General features: G+C 41.9%; 1 protein-coding gene across 3 annotated transcripts in view; it reads left to right on the top strand.

Moving 5' to 3' along the window:
• DCAF1 (DDB1 and CUL4 associated factor 1) overlaps window positions 1-18,846 on the top strand; it is a 49,957-nt gene that overhangs the window by 3,635 nt on the left and 27,476 nt on the right. For 2 of the 3 annotated variants that reach the window (XM_065749724.1, XM_065749725.1), the window contains exons 2-12: window positions 488-605; window positions 5,798-5,874; window positions 6,208-6,281; window positions 7,123-7,236; window positions 9,639-9,776; window positions 10,211-10,714; window positions 11,962-12,063; window positions 13,894-14,052; window positions 16,446-16,625; window positions 17,451-17,660; window positions 18,517-18,686. In XM_065749724.1, coding sequence (XP_065605796.1) covers window positions 496-605; window positions 5,798-5,874; window positions 6,208-6,281; window positions 7,123-7,236; window positions 9,639-9,776; window positions 10,211-10,714; window positions 11,962-12,063; window positions 13,894-14,052; window positions 16,446-16,625; window positions 17,451-17,660; window positions 18,517-18,686 — 1,838 coding nt within the window. In that variant the 5' untranslated portion in view covers window positions 488-495. The remainder of the gene's footprint in view (window positions 1-487; window positions 606-5,797; window positions 5,875-6,207; window positions 6,282-7,122; window positions 7,237-9,638; window positions 9,777-10,210; window positions 10,715-11,961; window positions 12,064-13,893; window positions 14,053-16,445; window positions 16,626-17,450; window positions 17,661-18,516; window positions 18,687-18,846) is intronic. The other variant, XM_065749726.1, reaches the window with a different exon arrangement.

The following is an 18,846-nucleotide window of genomic DNA, read 5'->3' as shown; positions in this document are numbered from 1 at the left end:
GCATCTGGGGGTGTTAAACTGGAGTAATGATGCTGGTGGTAATCTTGCTGCCCTGGCTTTATTGTTTTGTGAGCAGTTCTTGAGCGGTGGCAGAGGGCTAACTCAGGTCTGCGTGGAACTGAGGGAGCGTTCGGAACAGCTCCGGTGCTGAGCGCGTGTGCCTAGGTGTGCCTGCTTCCCCTCGTGCTCAGGGCTGTTGTGTACCAGTTAAGACTTGTGTTCTGAGTATGCGTGCATTCCTTTATCCTTCAGGCGAAGGACCAAGCGAATGCTTCAGTTGCTGAAGTGAAGTGCAGCAGTATTTTGGCCCTTACTCTTCACTTCCTTGTTTCTTGTTGCTGAATATGCATTTGCTTCTTCCAAGTGGATTTTAATCTTTGATTTGGATTGCTCCAGTGAATGTTGTCAAACTGTGTGGGATGCCTTGCTTACCTTCCTGCTTTGTATTTATTTATTTATTTTTGTTTGCTTCTTACCTTTGCCTTAGGCTAAGCCATGACTTCAGGATCTGGGCATGTGGACTCCAAGGCTGAGCTCACTACCTTGCTTGAGCAATGGGAGAAAGAACATGGCAGTGGGCAAGACATGGTTCCCATTCTCACCAGGTGAGTTCTACGAAATAAATTCCTAAATCAAGATATCAGAAGTTACTTGAGAGCAGTTTTTACTGTGCTTCTGGTGGAAGGTTTTCACATAACTCGTTAACGGTTGGTAATTAAATTTTCTTCAGCCTGAAATTTGAGCTGTGAGCATAGTATTTAAACACGTTCAAGTTTTGTAAGCATTTTATATTGTGAAGATCTTATACAGCCTTGCCTCTGAAACATGAATTTAATACTCTGAAGTAGTAGAAGCTGATGGAATCATTAAACAGGTGAAATAACTTTGGTTTGTTCTCGTGAAACGTGTTGATCAAAACAGAAAACTGTGAGAATGTGGTTCCATGAGAGTGGTGGTGTGGGGTTTGTGATTGCTCTGATGCTGGTTGGTTTGTGTGAAGGTTAGAGAGACTCATTGGATGGAGAGAGCCTTACGAGAACATTTTACTGCAACTCATGCAGCGTGCTTAAAGGGAAGTTTTAGGAGTTCAGTTCTGTTTAACTAGGTGTTGATAAGCTGTCATTTTATTGTATGCATGAGGGAAATACGCCCTGGAATGTTTAGTCCAAAAGTGTATGTGCTAGCAACACCATTCATTATAGGAAGCCCTCTACTACAAGAGGAGCATTCAAACTGTCAATTGTATTTGTGGTTTCCCAAGCCAGACCTTGTGTAATCTCACAATAAGAGTCACAGAAATTCCACACAGTTCTTCCTCACACCTCTGCTGTCAGCTGTGTAGTCTACCTGCTGTGTACCCAAAGGGCTTACTGTGCTTACTGGTGTGTTAAGGGCAGCCCAGGTTTCTGTACCATGCTGCGCTGCATTGTTAGGTCAGGCACCTCAGTGCACAAATCCTGAGCTGGCACTGGAGAGAAATAACAGAAATGTGATCAGTGGTTCTGTGTCTGGGTGGAGGCTGGTCACAAGTGGTGTCCCCAAAGAGTCTGCCTCAGGTCCTGTGTTCTTCAGCACTGCCGTCAATGACAAAGATGCTGGAATCAAGAGCACCCTCAGCACAATTGTGGACAGCACCAAGCTGAGTGGTGCAGTTGATGCATGGGGGGGGGGGGGGGGGGGAAGCCATCCAGAGGGACCTGGACAGGCTGGGGAAGTGGGCCTGTATGAACCTAATGATGTTGAACGAGGTCAAGTGCAAGGTGTTACACCTGGGCTGGGGCAATCCCAGGTACTTATACAGACTGGGGGAAGAACTACTGGAGAGCAGCCCTGTGGAGAAAGGACTTTGGGGTCCTGGTGTATAAGAAGCTGGACATGAGCCAGCAGCAGGCGCTTGAAGCCCGGAAGGTCATCTATATCCTGGGCTGCCTTAAAAAAGGGGTGGCCAGCACGGAGAAGGAGGTGATTGTCCACCTCTACTCAGCTCTTGTGAGGCCCCATCTGCAGTACTGCATCCAGACCTGGGGCATGCAGCACAGGAAAGACACAGAGCTCTTGGAACAGGTTCAGAGGAGGGGTGCTAAGATGATCAGAGGGCTGGAGCACCTCTCCTTTGAGGAAAGGTTGAAGGAACTGGGCTTGTTTCTCTTGGAGGAGGTTCTGGGGAGACCTCATTGTGGCCTTCCAATACTTGAAGGAAGAGTGTAAACAGGAGGGGAAATGACTGTTTACATGGGTTGATAATGATAGGACAAGAAGGAATGGTTTTAAACTAAGCCAGGGGAGATTCAGGTTAGATGATAGGTGGAAGAAGTTTTTCAGAGAGTGGTGATGCGCTGGAACAGGTTGCCCAGAGAGGTTGTGGACACCCCATCCCAGGAGGCGTTCAAGGCGAGGCTGGATGTGGCTCTGGACAGCTTGCTCTAGTGGCTGTGACACTGCACGTGGCAGGGGGGTTGAAACAAGATGATATTTGAGGTGCCTTTCAGCTCAGGCTATGAGTCTGTGGAATCTGCTGGACCTTCTTTATGCAGATCCATGTCACGCCTTACCTTGCAGGCACAACTTCTTGCTTTTTGTACTGCTCCTTAAAAATAACAGCACAGAAGAGAGAGGTGAGCAATGAAAAGCCAAAACTAAACATTTAAAAATGAAGGATGGTAAGAGCTTGGGTATCTTGGCTGTGGTGGAGGTAAATGGATCTACTTAAGGTAGACAGCAAGATCCACCCTTGGCTCTAGCAGAAGCTGCATTTAAAGTGCTTCAGGGAGAAATAGTGGGAGCTGTATGTCTGTTTGGAATACCAGGTTTTAGATAGGTTAAAAAGACTGCTGGAAGATGTGCTAGGAATCCTCCCCAACTGGAGCTTGTGTTAGCTGATGTCTGGAGACAGGCATGCTCTTGTGTATTGGTTTAGGCTTACAGCAGAGGAAGCTGTGGTCATGCTTGTTGGTGAGTGATGTTTTTTTACTTCCTTCTGCCTTCTGAGTTACTTGGAAGAAAACTTCCCTGTGTGCATGGGTGCCTGTTAAAATGTGTGAGGCAGCAGAGGTGAGGGCGCAGTAGTGAATGTTCAGACAATAGCTGGAGCACTGTGTTGTGGCCTCAACTCCACAGACCAAATATGGGATTTGGTGTGTTGCAGCGTGGTATTGTAGAGCATCCTGTCTGTAGTCTGTTGTAAAGGACATTCTTTATGTTATGCCTTTTGCATCAGTGGTAGTGTTGCAACTTGAATGTGCACCACAACCCCTTCTTTGCCTTCTAAGTGAGCTAGGTTTCTGGCAAGTGAAAGTGCAAATATGAGCAGGTTTCAAAGGTGATCTGCAAAGACAGTTGTAAACAGTCTGGGGGGGGGAGGAGGGTGGAGAAAGGTATTCTTCCCCCCCATTTGGACTCTGTCCCTCATGTACAATCTAGGTCTTGCTTGCAAACTCAAGTGGGTGGGAAACCAGATTGTTATTGAGTGAATAAGGGAAATGTTGAAACCTGCATAAAAGCTCAGTGTTTCTGTGGTTGTTTTGTTTTTGCTTGTGTTGGTAAAGCCTTTTGTGTCGTGTGCCTATGTTAAGAGGTGGGAATGAGCTTTGGTCATTTGTCAGTTTTTGGTTGAAATGATAGGAGAGTGGTTAAGCTATAGATTTATCCAAGGCACTTCATGGTTATTCTTCGTATGCTTTCAGTCAAATCAATATTTTAAATATTTTATTCATATTTTTGTTGTTTTCTTTTCAAAGCCAATTTTAAAGAGACAGTGCTTTATTATTATTATTTTGGTCGAAAGATTGTGCCTAATTGTCCCAAAATAAAATAAACACAACCACCCAAATCCTATAATCAGTGACTCGTGTGCCTGTTTCGTCTAGGCTGTGATAATGTTGTCATCCCTGGCACCACTCAGCAGCTTCAGCTGGCGTACTGCTGTTTGGCTGCCTCCCTAAACAGGGTGGGCTGATGAGAATCTCAGCTCTCTTTCCTTGCTGCTTGTCAGTCCTTCCTGGCACACACTTGATATGCCACCAGTTATCACCTAAAAAGACCTAGCAGATCTAGGGTTCAGGTTCTCAACTCCCCATTTGTCCCGGTTCTGTCAGCTGGTGCCTCGCGAACTATTAGTTCCCATGGGAAAAAGGGGAGCTGGCAGTGGATGTTTAAGTAGTTAGCCTTTGCCAGAAAGCCAGAAGAGCTTGAGCTGTGCCACCTGTTAGCAAGGGATGCAATTTGCATCTCTTCACATTCAGGCTTACCAAAAGGAAATACTAAAACCCTGCAGGATAAACTGTTTGATATGACAATTCTCTTTCAGCAGAGGTGAGTGGGGAAGTACTTTACTTGTTCCCAATAAGCTAATTTTGTGTTCATACAATCTAGGCAGGCTTTATGATGTCACCTTCTGTCCCACTGGCTAGTCAGTGTAGTTTGCAGAGGCAGGTTGAAGTTAGTTTTTTTGCCTGTGTTTGACCTTGACAACACAGGGTATTTTCTGGAATGTAGCAGTAATGGAGCAGAAGTCAGTGACATTCTGTAAGGGAAATGTTTGCAGGGGTTGCTGCAGCCTTCTAGCAGTTCTCCCTCTTTTCTAATGAACTCTACATGCCTCCCTAGCCTGGAGATATTAAGAGCTTGATTCAGAATGCTGCTCTGCCTGTAGATTCTGCACTGTACTTCAGGCCTCAGCAGGGGGGAGGGGATCAGGTTGTATACCAAGGAAATGGGATTAATCTGCTCATGTTTTTTGAATGCTGCTCTTTATTTCCCCTCAAATTTCATATGTTTCTGCTGTACCACTTCTTGGAGAAAGGTAGTAGATTACTGTGGGATTATTTATTGCTTCAACATGAGGTACTACTACGCTTCTTGATTTTCCTTAATAAGTAATAAAATAATAATGAATTCTATTATTCCCCTGCTATTTATAATATTGTGGCAACGTATGCTGTTATGTACTTCATATATTCAGTATGTATTTTATATATATATATATATATGTAATTAGTGTATTATTCCCTTATTGTTTGTTCCAAGTGAATTATTGTACAGGACTTCTTGTGTCTGCTGAGACTACTTCATAGCTTAGAGAAAAGGCATAACTTCAGAACAACTTCTGTTACTTTTCTGATTAAAAGGATCATTTAATGTATTTTGAAGGTCTCTGAATAGGGAGCTTGCTGAGTTTCTCCTTGTACTATCCTTTGCTCCAGCTGACATGCTAAAAAGATGAGCTTGGAGCTGAAGGAATGAGCTAAATAGAGATTATATGGTACGTTACTAAATAAACTTATTAATTTTCAATAGTGATATATAAGTAAATAACAAAAAATAGCATTGTTAGTCTGTGAAGAGACATCTGCCAAAACTGAATAGGAAAGTGGGCAGAGTCATTTATTTAGTGCTTACCCCAGCCCAGAAGAGGAACCGTAATGGTGATGGGTACTATCTAAATTCTCATTTCTTGTAATTCTCTACAATAGATGTTGTAGACATCACCAGGACTCTAACTTGAGTAAATGAACAGTACTGACTCCTTCAGAGCATCATGCTTGCATGTCACTGGGATGCTGATAAGGTCTCAGCATGTTTTGGAGGGCTGGTGCGGAATGAGATTCCAGAGGCAGTGTTTTTTATTCACCCTTCTGGAGGGTGGACAGTCTGAAATCCCCAGGTAGTGCTGAACGCCATTCAAAAGAAAGCTGATAAGCTGTTTGCTAGCACTTTGACAAAAAGGCCAACGTGAGGAGCTGAGTACTGGGGCAGCACAGAGTGGTTTGTGCTTATTTTTATGTCGTTCTTTCTGTAGGATATCTGAGTTGATTGAGAAGGAGACTGAAGAATACCGCAAAGGGGATCCAGACCCTTTTGATGACCGACACCCAGGTAAGACATTCTGAATGGTTTTGACAGCCCTGCATCAGCTGATATTTGATGGCTCATATTTAAAAGTAAGCAAAATCTAGCATGAATCTGTCCACCCCCGATCGGGTTCTGGTGCAATTCGTATACATTTTAAGTAGGTAATCACAACTAGAGGAAACACGAACTTGATCTATAATTCATATGACTAGTGCAATTCTGTTTCTGAGAAAGGTACAGCTAACTACATTATTCCACAGTCAGTCTGAAGTTAGTAATGTAGTATTGATCTTGAAGTGCTGTAGATCTTGAAGTGCTGTAGGTACGTAGATAAGTCTCTTCCTGTTTCTTATATAGGTCGAGCAGACCCTGAGTGTATGCTTGGTCACTTACTGAGGATACTTTTCAAGAATGATGATTTCATGAATGCGGTAGGTTTGTCCCAGGGACTGTACCTGTCAGGTTTTCTTGACACTTTCATATTTTTGTACACTCTGTGTTATAGACCTCAGTACTTCTGCTTGTTTAATATTAATTTTACTGGTGGTGGGACTATTTCTTCCATAACAGCAGCTTTTAAATTGTATTTACTTGTGGCTTGTTTATTGCTGCTAGAGCAACTCCAGGGGTAGTTCATGGGCTATTCAAGAGTACTGAATACGTGTGTTAAATATTGAATTCTTCTCAGCTTTTATCAGAAAGTGCAGGTCCTCTAGTAAAAGTCTAAAGGTTAATTAATTTCTGTAGTGGAAATTAATACCATTAATTCCAGTGCCTTGTCTCTGAATACTTGGGAATGCTGGAGTGCCTATATGAGCAGAGTGTATCTGCTCTAGGAGGCTCAGGCAGAGCATTTGGAGACAAGATTCTGGCTTTCCTCTTGCACTGCTCTACCCACACATGAGTTAATAGTTGTAATTTGTTGCCCTCATCTCAGTGCACCACCTGTACCAGCACATGTTGCTGTAAGGTTTCTCCCAGATTGCTTACGTGGAGCTTTGTCTTAAACTGCAGTTGATAATCAAACAAAAATGCTGTTAAGGAAATGCAGCATTTCTTGTTCATTTGATTTTAAATATATATTTCTTCAGCTATTACTCTTGCATGTTTCCATTATTATTGAGCTGTAATTATTTTAAGCATTTGACTTTACAAGTCAGTTCAAGAAAAGTATCTAATTGATGACCATCAGATCAGAGTGGGGTTCTGTTTCTCAAAGAAGTTATTACAACTCCTGCGTTTCAAACTAATGCTTTTCCTGATCTTCTCTAGCTAGTGAATGCTTATGTGATGACAAGCAGAGAACCTCCATTAAACACTGCTGCCTGCAGACTTCTTCTGGATATCATGCCAGGACTGGAAACTGCTGTTGTCTTTCAGGAAAAGGTATTGTGTATACTAAGACTTAGTTCATAAGCTTGGTGTATTAAGTACTCCAGCAGTTCATCCTGCAGGAGAAACCAGTAAAAGGCAACGTTTAAATCCTGTCTCTGGGACACAAACTATTCAGCCTTAGTAAAGGTTTGGGGCTTTTTGATTTGGGCTCGTTCAGCTGATCAGATCTTGAGTATTCCTCATCTTGTAGGTTATAAGAGGATTGATTTAAACAGGGGAACTGGAATTCTGTGTGGTACGTTCAGCCTATCTGTGGGATGGATGCCATGCAGAGAGATCTAGATGGGTTTGTGCAGTGGGCCTGGAAGAACCTCATGAGATTCAATAAAGCCAAGTGCAAGGTGTGGCACCTTGGTCAGTACAATCTGAGGATGTAAGGATGGAGCAGCTCTGTGCTGATGAGACCTCACGAGGAATACTTCATCCGTGTGGGGAGTCCTCAGGACAGAAGAGAGCACGTCCAGAGGAGGGCCTCAAAAGCGGTCTGAGGGATGGAACACCTTCCCTGTGAGGACCAACAGAGAACTGGAGTTGTTCAACCTGGAGAAGTGAAGGTTCTGGGGGGACCTGCCAGCAGTCTGTCAGTATCTAAAGGAGGGCTGTAAGAAAGAAGGGGACAGACTCCTTAGCGGAGCCCGTTGTGATCGGACAAGAGGAAGCTGTTTCAAAGTGAGAGAGGGGAGATTTAAAAAATAAAGATAAAACAGTTTCTTACAGTAAGGATTATGAAGCACTGAAAAAGCTGCCCAGAGAGGTGGTGAATGCCCCGTCCCTGGAGACATTAAAGAATAGAGCTCTGAGCAACCTGATGTAGCTCTAGGTGTTCCTGTTCATTCTAGGGGAATTGGAATACATGGGCTTTAAAGGTTCCCTTGAGTTCAAATGAACTTAAACTAATGTTTTGGGAGATGTTCTACTTTAAGCTGTTATTTTATAGGTCCATGAGTGGAGCAGGCGGTATAAGCCTTGCTGTAAGCCTCTCACCTAACTACAGCAGTGATAGTATTATTCAATCTAAATGATGAGCAAGTCATACTTTAAGCAATCTAAAGCCCGTATGCTTCATGGGGATTCTCTAGAACTGTTATGGACAGCTGAATTCAGCTTCTGTTATGCTGGCAAGTGTGGTTTGTAAAGGAATGCAGAAAGGGTTGAAAGTGAGGAGAAAGCAGATTTTGTTCCTGAGCCCCACTCTCTTCATCTTTAAAAAAAATTAATGTAGTATTTTTTCTGAAGTCTGGAGGTCAGGTGGTGCTTTATATGCACTCATGTTTCCCTTGAGTTCCTTTACTATTGGAAACAGAGATATGGGCCATAAAGCATGGTAAAAGAAAGGAATAGTGCACATCCTTTCTGAAGTATTGAGTAGAATATGATATATGTGCAATCTGCCTAAAATCTGAGGCTTTGAGTCTTTGATGCAGAGGAAGTTAAAAGCAAAGTAATAAGCTCCCTGCTTGTGAAGGGTGTAGTTTTCTTGGGACACAAAGTCCCTATGTAAATAGAAAACTTTTAAGCCCTTAAGTGCCAAACTTAGCTTAATTTCTTTTGGCTAGAGAATATATGAAATTCCTTCCTGGTCCCTAAGGTTTTCTTTTTGTAGGGGCTTTATGAAGATATTTGCTGTTGGAAGAATGTGTTGTTCTGGTCCTACAGACGCCCTCTAGCGCCCAGTGGACTTCACATCTCATTTTCTAATGTAGCAACACATTAAATAATAATTACAGTTTTATTATTTAACATATGATAGACAACTCCCTAAAAAATCTGTAAGCTGGAGGTTTATTGAAACGTGTATCTGTTCATTATTATTAACTCATCTTTTACTGTGTTGTACCTTCATCTCCAGTTACGTGAAAGATCTTGTCATGCTGCTGATGTTATGATGTTTCAAAATCCAATAATGATCTGGAGGAGAAAAATGGAACCTTTTGTTCTAACATGTGGTCTTTTAATTAACTGTTTTAATTAACGCTTGTTCAGCCTTGTTAAGGAAAATTGCCTGGCAAGCTGTGCTCTACTATTAAAATATTACCAATATTTAGCACTGTGGTTTTCGTATATGTGGATTGGTATAATTGCATGCATTTCTCCCCTCCCCAATCAATATACATTTATAACTATTGAGGATTGTTCTTTTGATTGGTGAGTAGTCATTAATGTAAAGAGTTCCTCTGGCACCAGGAAGCTTGTTTGTTTAAGCAACTTTTCAACTGCTAAGCTGTTAGAGAAATGTAAGTAATTTTTGACTTTGTTTTTTTGTTTTTTACTTAGTGTAAATTCAACACCATTTCTTTGAAATCTGCCTAATTGCTGGAGATCTCTTTTAGTAAGACTGACAGGAAGAAAGATGCTTAACTCTTGGAATTGCTTTCTTGTGTCCTGCATTCTAGGAAGGCATAGTTGAAAATCTCTTTAAATGGGCACGAGAAGCTGATCAGCCACTAAGGACATATGCGACGGGGCTTTTAGGAGGAGCTATGGAAAACCAGGACATTGCTGCGAATTACAGGGATGAGAACTCACAATTGGTAATGTTCTCTCGATGCATGCTTTCGCTTACAGGACAGATCTCTTTTTCTTTCCTTTTTGAGTGTGTGGCAGCACTACATGTATGTGTTAATGTATAGGTTTCACAGTGGCTATAGAGATATATCTTCTCAGTAGCTCATACTTTCCATTTTTTCCTGATTGAATTTGCTGAGGCTGAGGTATGCAGCGTGATTCATCTGTTATGTTGGTTGTGCTCAACATTTTTTTAAGAGTAAAAGCTGTCGCAAAAAAAGGGGTTGGGGTTTTTTCTTTGCTTTGAAATCGTTATTTCTCTGGGGAAATGTGTACTTCAGCATGCCTGGTATTCTGTGCAATAGACTTCTTAATATGGTCAGAGCAGAACTGTGGCCAGAGTGGGCTGTATGACCAAGGCAGGAGGTGTGTTCTGATGCATGCTGCTTTTATGAAACAGGTGGCTTTGGTGCTTCGACGGCTGCGGGAGGTACAGGTTACTGAAATGACCACCAAACAAGAAAACAAGCGTCCCAGTCCTCGTAAGGTGCCATCAGATTCCCTGCTGCCTTTAGATGAAGAGGCTGTGGATATGGATTATGGGGAGATGGCGGTGGATGGAGAACAAGAAGAAGCGGCTGGGGATATGGAGATCTCCTTTCACCTTGATTCCAGTCACAAGACCAGTAGCAGAGTCAACTCTGCTACAAAGCTAGATGAGGGGGGACTACGAAAGAGCAAATCAGGGAAACAGCATGAAAGAGATGGCTTCCGAAAGGCCAAGCAAAAGCTGGGCTTCTCTGCTTCAGAACCAGAGCGGATGTTTGTTGAGCTGTCCAACAGCAGCTGGTCAGACATGTCCCCGTGGGTGATTGGCACTAATTACACACTTTACCCTTTGACTCCTGCCATAGAACAGAGGCTCATTCTTCAATACCTGACTCCCTTAGGGGAATACCAAGAGGTGAGCATAGACGTGAGTGACGAAGTCTTCACATCAAAAATAACAATCAATTCTTCCAATTCAGGTGGGAGGACTCTGTGAATTCTCCTGACAAAGCTGTCGGTGGTGTTGTGGGGAAAAGTTTTGAGAGCTATTTCATCCCTCTCCGGTATTTCCTGATAAGATTAAGATCAGTAACTTCTCTTGAGTTGTTGGCTTTCAAATCGTTGAAGTCATTGCTTTGAACGGTACCTAGCAGGTAATACTGGAACCTGAACCTAGCAGTTGTATGGTGCAGTAGTTGGAGCACGGTGCTGGGAATCTTCTTCCTGGTTCCTGTGAAGTGTTAGTGATTATTTACGTGATGCAGAGTAAGTCACTTTGTTTGAGATGCATGCATTTTTTCTGTTTGCTCCTGGGAAGTTAATAGTCTCTGTCATTAGCTAAGTTGGAGGGAACAGTGAACTTGAAATTCTTTCTTGCAATGGTCTTTATGACTCCTACAGTGCATCTGACAGGACATGGCAGAGTAGATGCAGTTGCTTTGTGAGAGCTGTTGTTTCTTACAATAGTTGGGCTGTATCAGATTAACTAAAGAGTGTTTCCTGTTCCCTTTTTTTTTTAACTACAAACTTCAGTTCAGCATAGGTCTGCAGCCCGCCCTCGTCTGTTTAGTCATTTTCAGGTGGTTTAACTGAATTTGAGGTGCAACAAAGCAACACAGTTTTGCTTTGTGTTATTTGTTGTGTGTGTGTGTGTGCCTTGCTTCTGTGAGAATCAAAGAAACCATGATCCCTCGAATACCCTGCATGCTGACTGGATCACTTCTTATCCCAGCAATAGCAGGATAGAAAAATGGGAATTAGCGCTGTAAAGCCGCTGCACAAAGAATTACGCAGAAGGTTTTGGATTGTTGCCCTGCTCTCCTGTTTTTTCTGTTTGGTTGTTGGGTAGCTGTCTTTGCACAGATGGAAAGTGGAGCCTATCACCTGGGTGGTATCTGTATGGACTTACCATAGCTGCACTTGAAGGAGTGCCTTAAGATTTCCTGTGGCAGCTGTCATGCACCTTGCTGCAGCCACCAGGTGTGTGACAAGAGGTCTGTTAACCTTTATTGCTTCCTATGGATGGAGCTGGTTACCGCTGACCTCTCATAACAGGTATCTGCCAATAGGGGGAAACGTGGGGGGTTGAGAGAGCAAAAGCCAAACCAGACCTTCAGTTTCCTGTGAAACATTCAGCTAGCCTCCCGACGTTATTTTTCACAGCTATTACCCATCTTCATGCAACTCGGATCGAGGGAGCTGATGATGTACTACATTGACTTGAAGCGAACCAACGATGTGCTGCTTACTTTTGAAGCCCTTAAGGTAAATTACTTTTGTAATGCAAAACTGTGCTGTAAACAGGGGAAAAGCATGGAGTGTGTTTGCATGCAAACATCATCAAAGGCAAATGCTTGCCTCGCTTAGGCCTGCATATATTGGAGGGTCCCCTGTGTCCCCCTGTGTTTTTGTGTTTATGATTCTTAGGTATTTAAAACAGAAAAAGTTGTGGGCAAAGCACCATTGGTTTCCTCTGCCATTCAGAGGTGTCTGGAGATGGTGAAAATTCCTTTTTGTGTCAAAAGCTCACACTGCCACTGCCCTTAGATGGGATTCATGTTATTGCCAGAGGTGTTTGTGAGGAAGCATAAGCAACCTGATCCCAGAAGCTCCAGCATGACATCCCTGACCCTAATGTTTGAAGTGCAGTAGCTGTGTGTGAGCAGTCACTTAATTATCCCCACACATGGAAAAAATACAGAACAAGCTTCCTTAATTGAAACCTGCAGTGCAGAAGTTAGTTCTTCTGTGCCTTCCTTCCCTCTTTCACAGTAACTTCTCTGACTTCAGTCTTCCAATGTCATCTTTCTATTTCACTGACATTTGTCTGCAAATTTATTTCCAAGCAGGAGCATTCCTTCAAAAGGTGTAGGTTACCTCAGCTGCGAGTGGGATGGGGGTTGCAGTGATTCTTCCCATCTCCTCCTAAGGTGTTGGTAATACAGAAAAGCATGGTAACTTTTAGTGCAGTCTGCAGTTTTACCAGTAGCTTATAATGTCCATTTTGTAAAATTCCCCTTGCCAGCTGTATGGCACGTGTAAATGTGAATGCAGATCTGAATATTTTACAGTGCTGCAGAAGGTGAGTGACTCAGGGAGAATGGGAAGAATTAAAGTGGATAATTTCTGAGCTACTCTGTTTTTCTTGTATTTATTTTTCAAGATGTGTCAAACAAAGAGATAACTGTCTTGATTTGCTCGTTGTTTATCTTTGTATGCTTATTTCTTGAGTATTTACAAACCAATCTTATGTGGAGCATCTGGTAACATTCCTATCTGTGACTGATAACGTGCTGAATGTTACACATGGCTCTTGAGATAGTATTTGTTTTTATCCAAGAAGCATTTCTAATTCTGTGTGGTTAAAGGGAACTTCTCAGACTAGAAAGAGGAACCTATGCAGTTCTGACTACCGACATGGATGAGATACACAAGGAACTGCTCAGAAAGCAAACAAAAAAAGCAAAAAAAAAAAAAAAAAAAAGCCACCCCAGATTTCCTTTTGGATCAGCTCAGCATTATTTCATTACTGTAACGAATACTAGCCCTGATAAAAGGGGAAGGGCACCAGTGCAGAGTGGGGAAGAAGGGAAAGACTTAGACAGCATAGGTTTGTGATGGGTTATACTCAGTAAGCAAGCAAGAATTAATCATTTCTAGTGATCTGAGGTTGGAGAAGCCTGTCCCCAAAATCTGCAATAGAAAAAAGTGGCCAGCTGTCTGCTGCTTTCTAGCAGGACTGGTGATATCTTAACACTGTACAATGTCAATTGTTGTCTCAGGAATACACCAGCAAGAAATACTCTGGTGGGAAAAAAAAACAAAACACACACACAAAGAAGCACAGCATTACTGTTTTCTTCAGGCATTAGTTGAACTTATTAGTTTTATAACGTTTCTATGGCTTTAAAGGCCATAGAAAGGTTTGATGTGGGCCAGATATGATATTGTGCAGTTAAATATAACAGAAGGAGGAATTAAGGTGCATAAAGCATAGAGTGCTTGTTTTCTACCATCTGTTTTTCTGCAGCAGGAAGGGAGGAATTGGTGATAGTCTGAAGAAATCTGTTATAGTCTGCTTTCTTCTTTCTTTAGCATTTGGCATCATTGCTGCTGCACAACAAGTTTGCAACAGAGTTTGTTGCTCATGGAGGCGTGCAAAAGCTGTTGGAGATTCCTCGTCCTTCTATGGCAGCCACAGGAGTCTCCATGTGCTTGTATTATTTGTCTTACAATCAAGATGCGATGGAAAGGGTAAGATGCATTCTTTAGGGAAACTGGTGTAACTGTAGTGATTTCAGGGGACTTGGTCTTTCTACTTTGTTCAAACGTGAATTAAACATCTCTGAAGTTAACAGCAAATTTGTATAAGAGTTTGTGGTATTTGCAGAGGCAACAGAAAGTGTAGTCATAATAATGTATTTGAGTGTTTTGTTTCAAGGGTGTGAGTTTCAGTTCCCAGGAATGTAACTGAAGACCTCTGTGTTTTTAGCATTGTCTTTTTACTTCCTTTCACCCATTTCACCCTGTTCTCTTCTCTAAATAGAAGGAAAAACTCCTTTCCCACCTGCCCCAATGTTCTCATATGCATGGCATTGTTTTTGCATCCACAGGCCAGGTGTGGACAGCTCAGTGTTCTACAGTGCCTTGATAAGCTTCCAGACAGCAGTGCAATTCCTTTGGTATTAGCGTGTAGCAGAAGACTGATGCATTATGCAGGAAACCAAGTTAAAGGACATTGAGTTCTCTTTGGCCTGAGCTTATAAATGTTAAAGCAGCTGATAAAGAAGGCTAGTTCTTCACCTCAGATGTTAATGTATTTTAAAAATGCATCATAAAAGGCTCCCCCTGTCAGTTAATTAGTGCTCTTCTAGTGAGAATCTTTTCTGATAGGTTGGTGGGTCAGACTTCCATTAAGCTTCTCTTTCCCGGGTACTTGAAACAGTGATTCTATTCCAGTTTTCCATACTGGCAGCAGCACTTATGTGCTGAGCCAGATCCAGCAATTGATCCAGTTTATTCTGTAGTTACAGCTGTGCCAAGGGAAGGGGAGGGGAAGAAAAAAAGGTGAACTTCCAGCTTGTAAGCGTTAGTTGCTGGCACATGGGAGGATCCTGCTCTGAGGTTCATTCAAAGCAACTACAAAATTATATCCTTAAGCCTTCTAAATCTGTCCTCCCTTATGAGTGATGACTGTTCTGATTCCTGGCCTGTCCTTGGAATAGTCTGTCTGATTTTGTTTTTTTTCTTTAATTCAGTTGTAGACTGGACCTTTTAAAGTAGTAACTCTACATTTCTGCTTATTTTGAGTTTTGGATGCTGTCTTGAGCATTTAGATTTGACGTGCTTAACACTCTTAAGCACATATATACTTGGCAGGCAGTGGTTAAGGGCCTATATGTAGGGATTCTGCTGGCATTTCAGTGAGCTCAAAAACCTCTTGGTAACTATGATTGACAGGTCTGTCTATATGTCACATCTGTGAAGGCAAGAAAGGCAAGAGGAGTATAATATATTCTTTCTTTTTGCACATTTATCAGAAAATGGGCCCTTGCTGTATATGACTTGCTTTATGTTTCTCTGAACTTAAAAAAAAAAAAAAAAAAAAAAAAAGAGTGCAGTTTTACTTATTTTTCTGGTTGCACTTGTTGGTTGCATGATTGTTCACAAGGAGAACCCAAAGCTCTGGCAGGATGCTGCATGGGCATTGCTTCCCCTTGATGTCCTTCAGGCATGTCTTAAAATTAGGTAGCTGTATGTGGTGGTGATGTCTTACCTGCCACATGTTATTCCCAGTATCTACAAATACTTGGTAGAACACATGTTATTTCCTCTCTTGCTTTTGGGTATTTCAGATCACAGTCCCTTAGCACTTAGTGTGTGCCAAGCCTCAGATTTTCAGGTGGAGGTAAAGCTGGAACTGGTTACTCGATCTCCTCTCAGTATGTTCAATGCAGACAGGGAAGAGATGGAAAAAAAAATTCTACTAACGTGGCATAAAAGCAGCTAGTGCTCCAGCTCCCTGCATGGTCCTTGTTAGCACTGGCCTTGACAGAAGGTTAGAAGCTAACAAACGATGTAAAGGATGTCCAAGTGCAACTCTGAGCATATTGGTTGTACGTCTCAGAGAGGGCCTGAGGAAAGAGACCAGTAAGTTGTCTACCTCAAGAGAAAGACAGGCTTTAGATTAGCATTTGATGGTCCTTATTGTTCCTGTGGACTTTGATACCAGAGTTTACTAGAACTTCAAGATAGCTTGTGATGCTGTTGGATTCAGGAGAAGTTTTGTTTCTTATCTAAAAATGTCTTTCTTCTCTGGCTCTGTTGAAACAAGCTCTTTGTATGGTTTGAAGCAAGATGCAGAGGGACTATCTGAAATTTTACAGTGTGAAGACTGCTGTATTTACCATGTTTATATCAGGGAATGGACCAGTTGCTAGTCCTGTGTTTCCACGTGAGGATCTCACTGATGCCTTGTTTCACTGGTCTGGAAATGGGGCTTTTATCTCACATCTCAGATATCAGTTACTCTCAGCTATACTGGGGACAGTTGTACCTTCTTTGTTTCAAAGAACTGCCATTCTCCTCAGACTAATTCTCAACAGACTGTCTGATACCCTTCTCAAGAAAATTCTTTTGCTTTTTAGGTGTGTATGCACCCCCATAATGTGCTTTCAGATGTGGTGAACTATACCTTATGGCTAATGGAGTGCTCCCATGCCTCAGGCTGCTGTCATGCTACCATGTTCTTCTCCATTTGCTTTTCTTTCCGTGCTGTCCTGGAACTCTTTGACAGGCACGATGGCCTTCGTCGTCTGGTTAATCTGGTAAGGCTTGTACTTTTGTGTGCTGAATGGGGTCAAAACCATTTACCTGCTGCAAATTACTAAACCGTGGAGAGTTCTGGTTGGTTTTCTACCTATTTGTTTGGTTTTTTTTCTTCCTTATTTCCTGAAAGATAAGGAAGGTGAGGTGAGTTTTCTGAGTAACAGACAGGAGGATTCTTTTTCTTCTTGTAAATAACAGGATTGCTGTCCAGAGGCTTGCTGCTTCTTGTTAGCTTTTTGGTGCAGCTCCTGGGTTAAGCAGCACTCACTCTACCAGTGGTGGCTTAGTGTGTAGAGTTCAGATGTTTCTCAGCATTCCATATGCACGTGTAATGTTGTGCACCCTTCTGGATGCAAATACATCCAACCTTGTTCTGGGAGAGGTATAGTTGTGTTTGTAATCACAGTACCTTATGGATACAAACACACACTGTTTCTGTACAAAAGCTGGTACCTTTGCATGGCATGTGCAGTCCTGGTAGCTGGGGTTGGTACAAACTCAGAGACCTTGCCACTGCAGGGTGCAAGCTGTGCAGTCTAATTCCTAATAATACTACAGCACTTCTGAAGTACCTTCTGGATTTTTTTTCTGCATTTCTAGTGGAATTGGGGAATGGTTCTTATTTGACTTAATATTTATCCAAGCAAATTGCTATCTGAACAGAAAAAGCTTTCATCGGCAGTCTTGAGAGAGTTTGCTTATGTGTTTTTGGTATAAAAGTCAGTTTGGTTTTGATACTGAGCTGAGAATTGTAGGTGGCATTTTTTTCTGAAGTGCGAACTAATGAAACTTTTTTTTCTTTCCACCCAATTTTCTTTCTGAAGATAAGTACCCTTGAAATCTTAAACTTGGAAGACCAGGGAGCTCTCTTGAGTGACGATGAGATCTTTGCCAGTCGCCAGACTGGGAAACACACCTGCATGGCCTTGCGGAGATACTTTGAAGCTCACCTTGCTATCAAACTTGAGCAGGTGAAGCAGTCACTCCAGCGCACTGAAGGTGGTGTTCTGGTCCATCCACAGCCCCCATACAAGGTGAGCAGCATTCTGCAACCTCTCAACATCGACAATGTCTGTACTATAGAAAAAATAGATTGAAAATGCTGGCAATGAGTTTAATTGGTAATGACAAGTGATACTATTTGGACACCATAGTTTTTTTTGGGAATGAATGGAGCAATACTGTTGTTGGCCAGTTTGGTTTTATCTCCCTTCTCCCTGCAAAATCTGTGTTATTTTCTTATTTATTTATTTATTTATTTATTTATAATTTTGTGGCTTATTGTTCTGAGATATTACATTCATTACTGGTTTCTGGCTTCATTTACAATGGTTTTCCATTGAAATGGAAATATTGAAATGAATATTCCCATTCCATGAGAATATTTTTTCACTTTTGCATAAGTCACTTGTTTTTCAGTGATTCACGTGTATAAGTTGTTCGATTAGAAGAATATTTTCTGAGCTGAAATGCAAGCTTGTTTGGAATGCCATTTCTTCAGTATGTTTTGCAGTCACAACTTAAACGTGAATATTTTTCAGACCTTCTAATACTTTAGTATAAGATTCTTTTGAGTGATAATCTGGTAACTACTAGATTAGGATCTTAAAAGCAGAGTAGAATTTTAGTACAACTTAAACTGGTCTGGAACTGCTTTCTAGGACTGCAAAGAAACAAGGTGTATTATTAAGTTTATTACTGGATATTATCGTGACAATTTCTGGATTTTTTTCTGTACTGTAGAATAAAATAAAGTAAATAATTTGCAAGAATAGTTTCAACTTTGACGTGACTGCAATTTTCAGTTTAAATCACAGCAGTGAAGGACTTGATCAACAAGTTTGTACCCCTTGTGTTCTCTTTCTAATGCTTCCAACTCCTTCCTGGCAGGCCTGTTCCTACACCCATGAGCAGATTGTAGAGATGATGGAATTCCTGATTGAGTATGGACCAGCACAGCTCTACTGGGAGCCAGCAGAGGTTTTCCTTAAATTGTCTTGTGTTCAGCTCATGCTTCAGCTCATTTCAATAGCATGTAACTGGAAGACATACTATGCAAGGTGAGCTGTTTGCTGTAGTACTCTATTTCTTTACTAAACTAAGTTGTGACTTTTGGGCAGGATGGCCATTGAGTTTCCAGATTCCCTCCTTCTCTTAGTGTGTCTAAGGCAGGTAGTAGGGGCCTGCGCTGTGGTTACAGTTTGCACAGTGCTTATAAAG

This window comes from Cyrtonyx montezumae, unplaced genomic scaffold (assembly GCF_038088225.1).
Source record: "Cyrtonyx montezumae isolate F1298 unplaced genomic scaffold, pur_monq_1.0 scaffold_6, whole genome shotgun sequence".
Taxonomy (NCBI): Eukaryota; Metazoa; Chordata; class Aves; order Galliformes; family Odontophoridae; genus Cyrtonyx; species Cyrtonyx montezumae.
The sequence above is the reverse complement of the archived record's forward strand: the minus strand, read 5'-3'. Positions and strand labels throughout refer to the sequence as shown.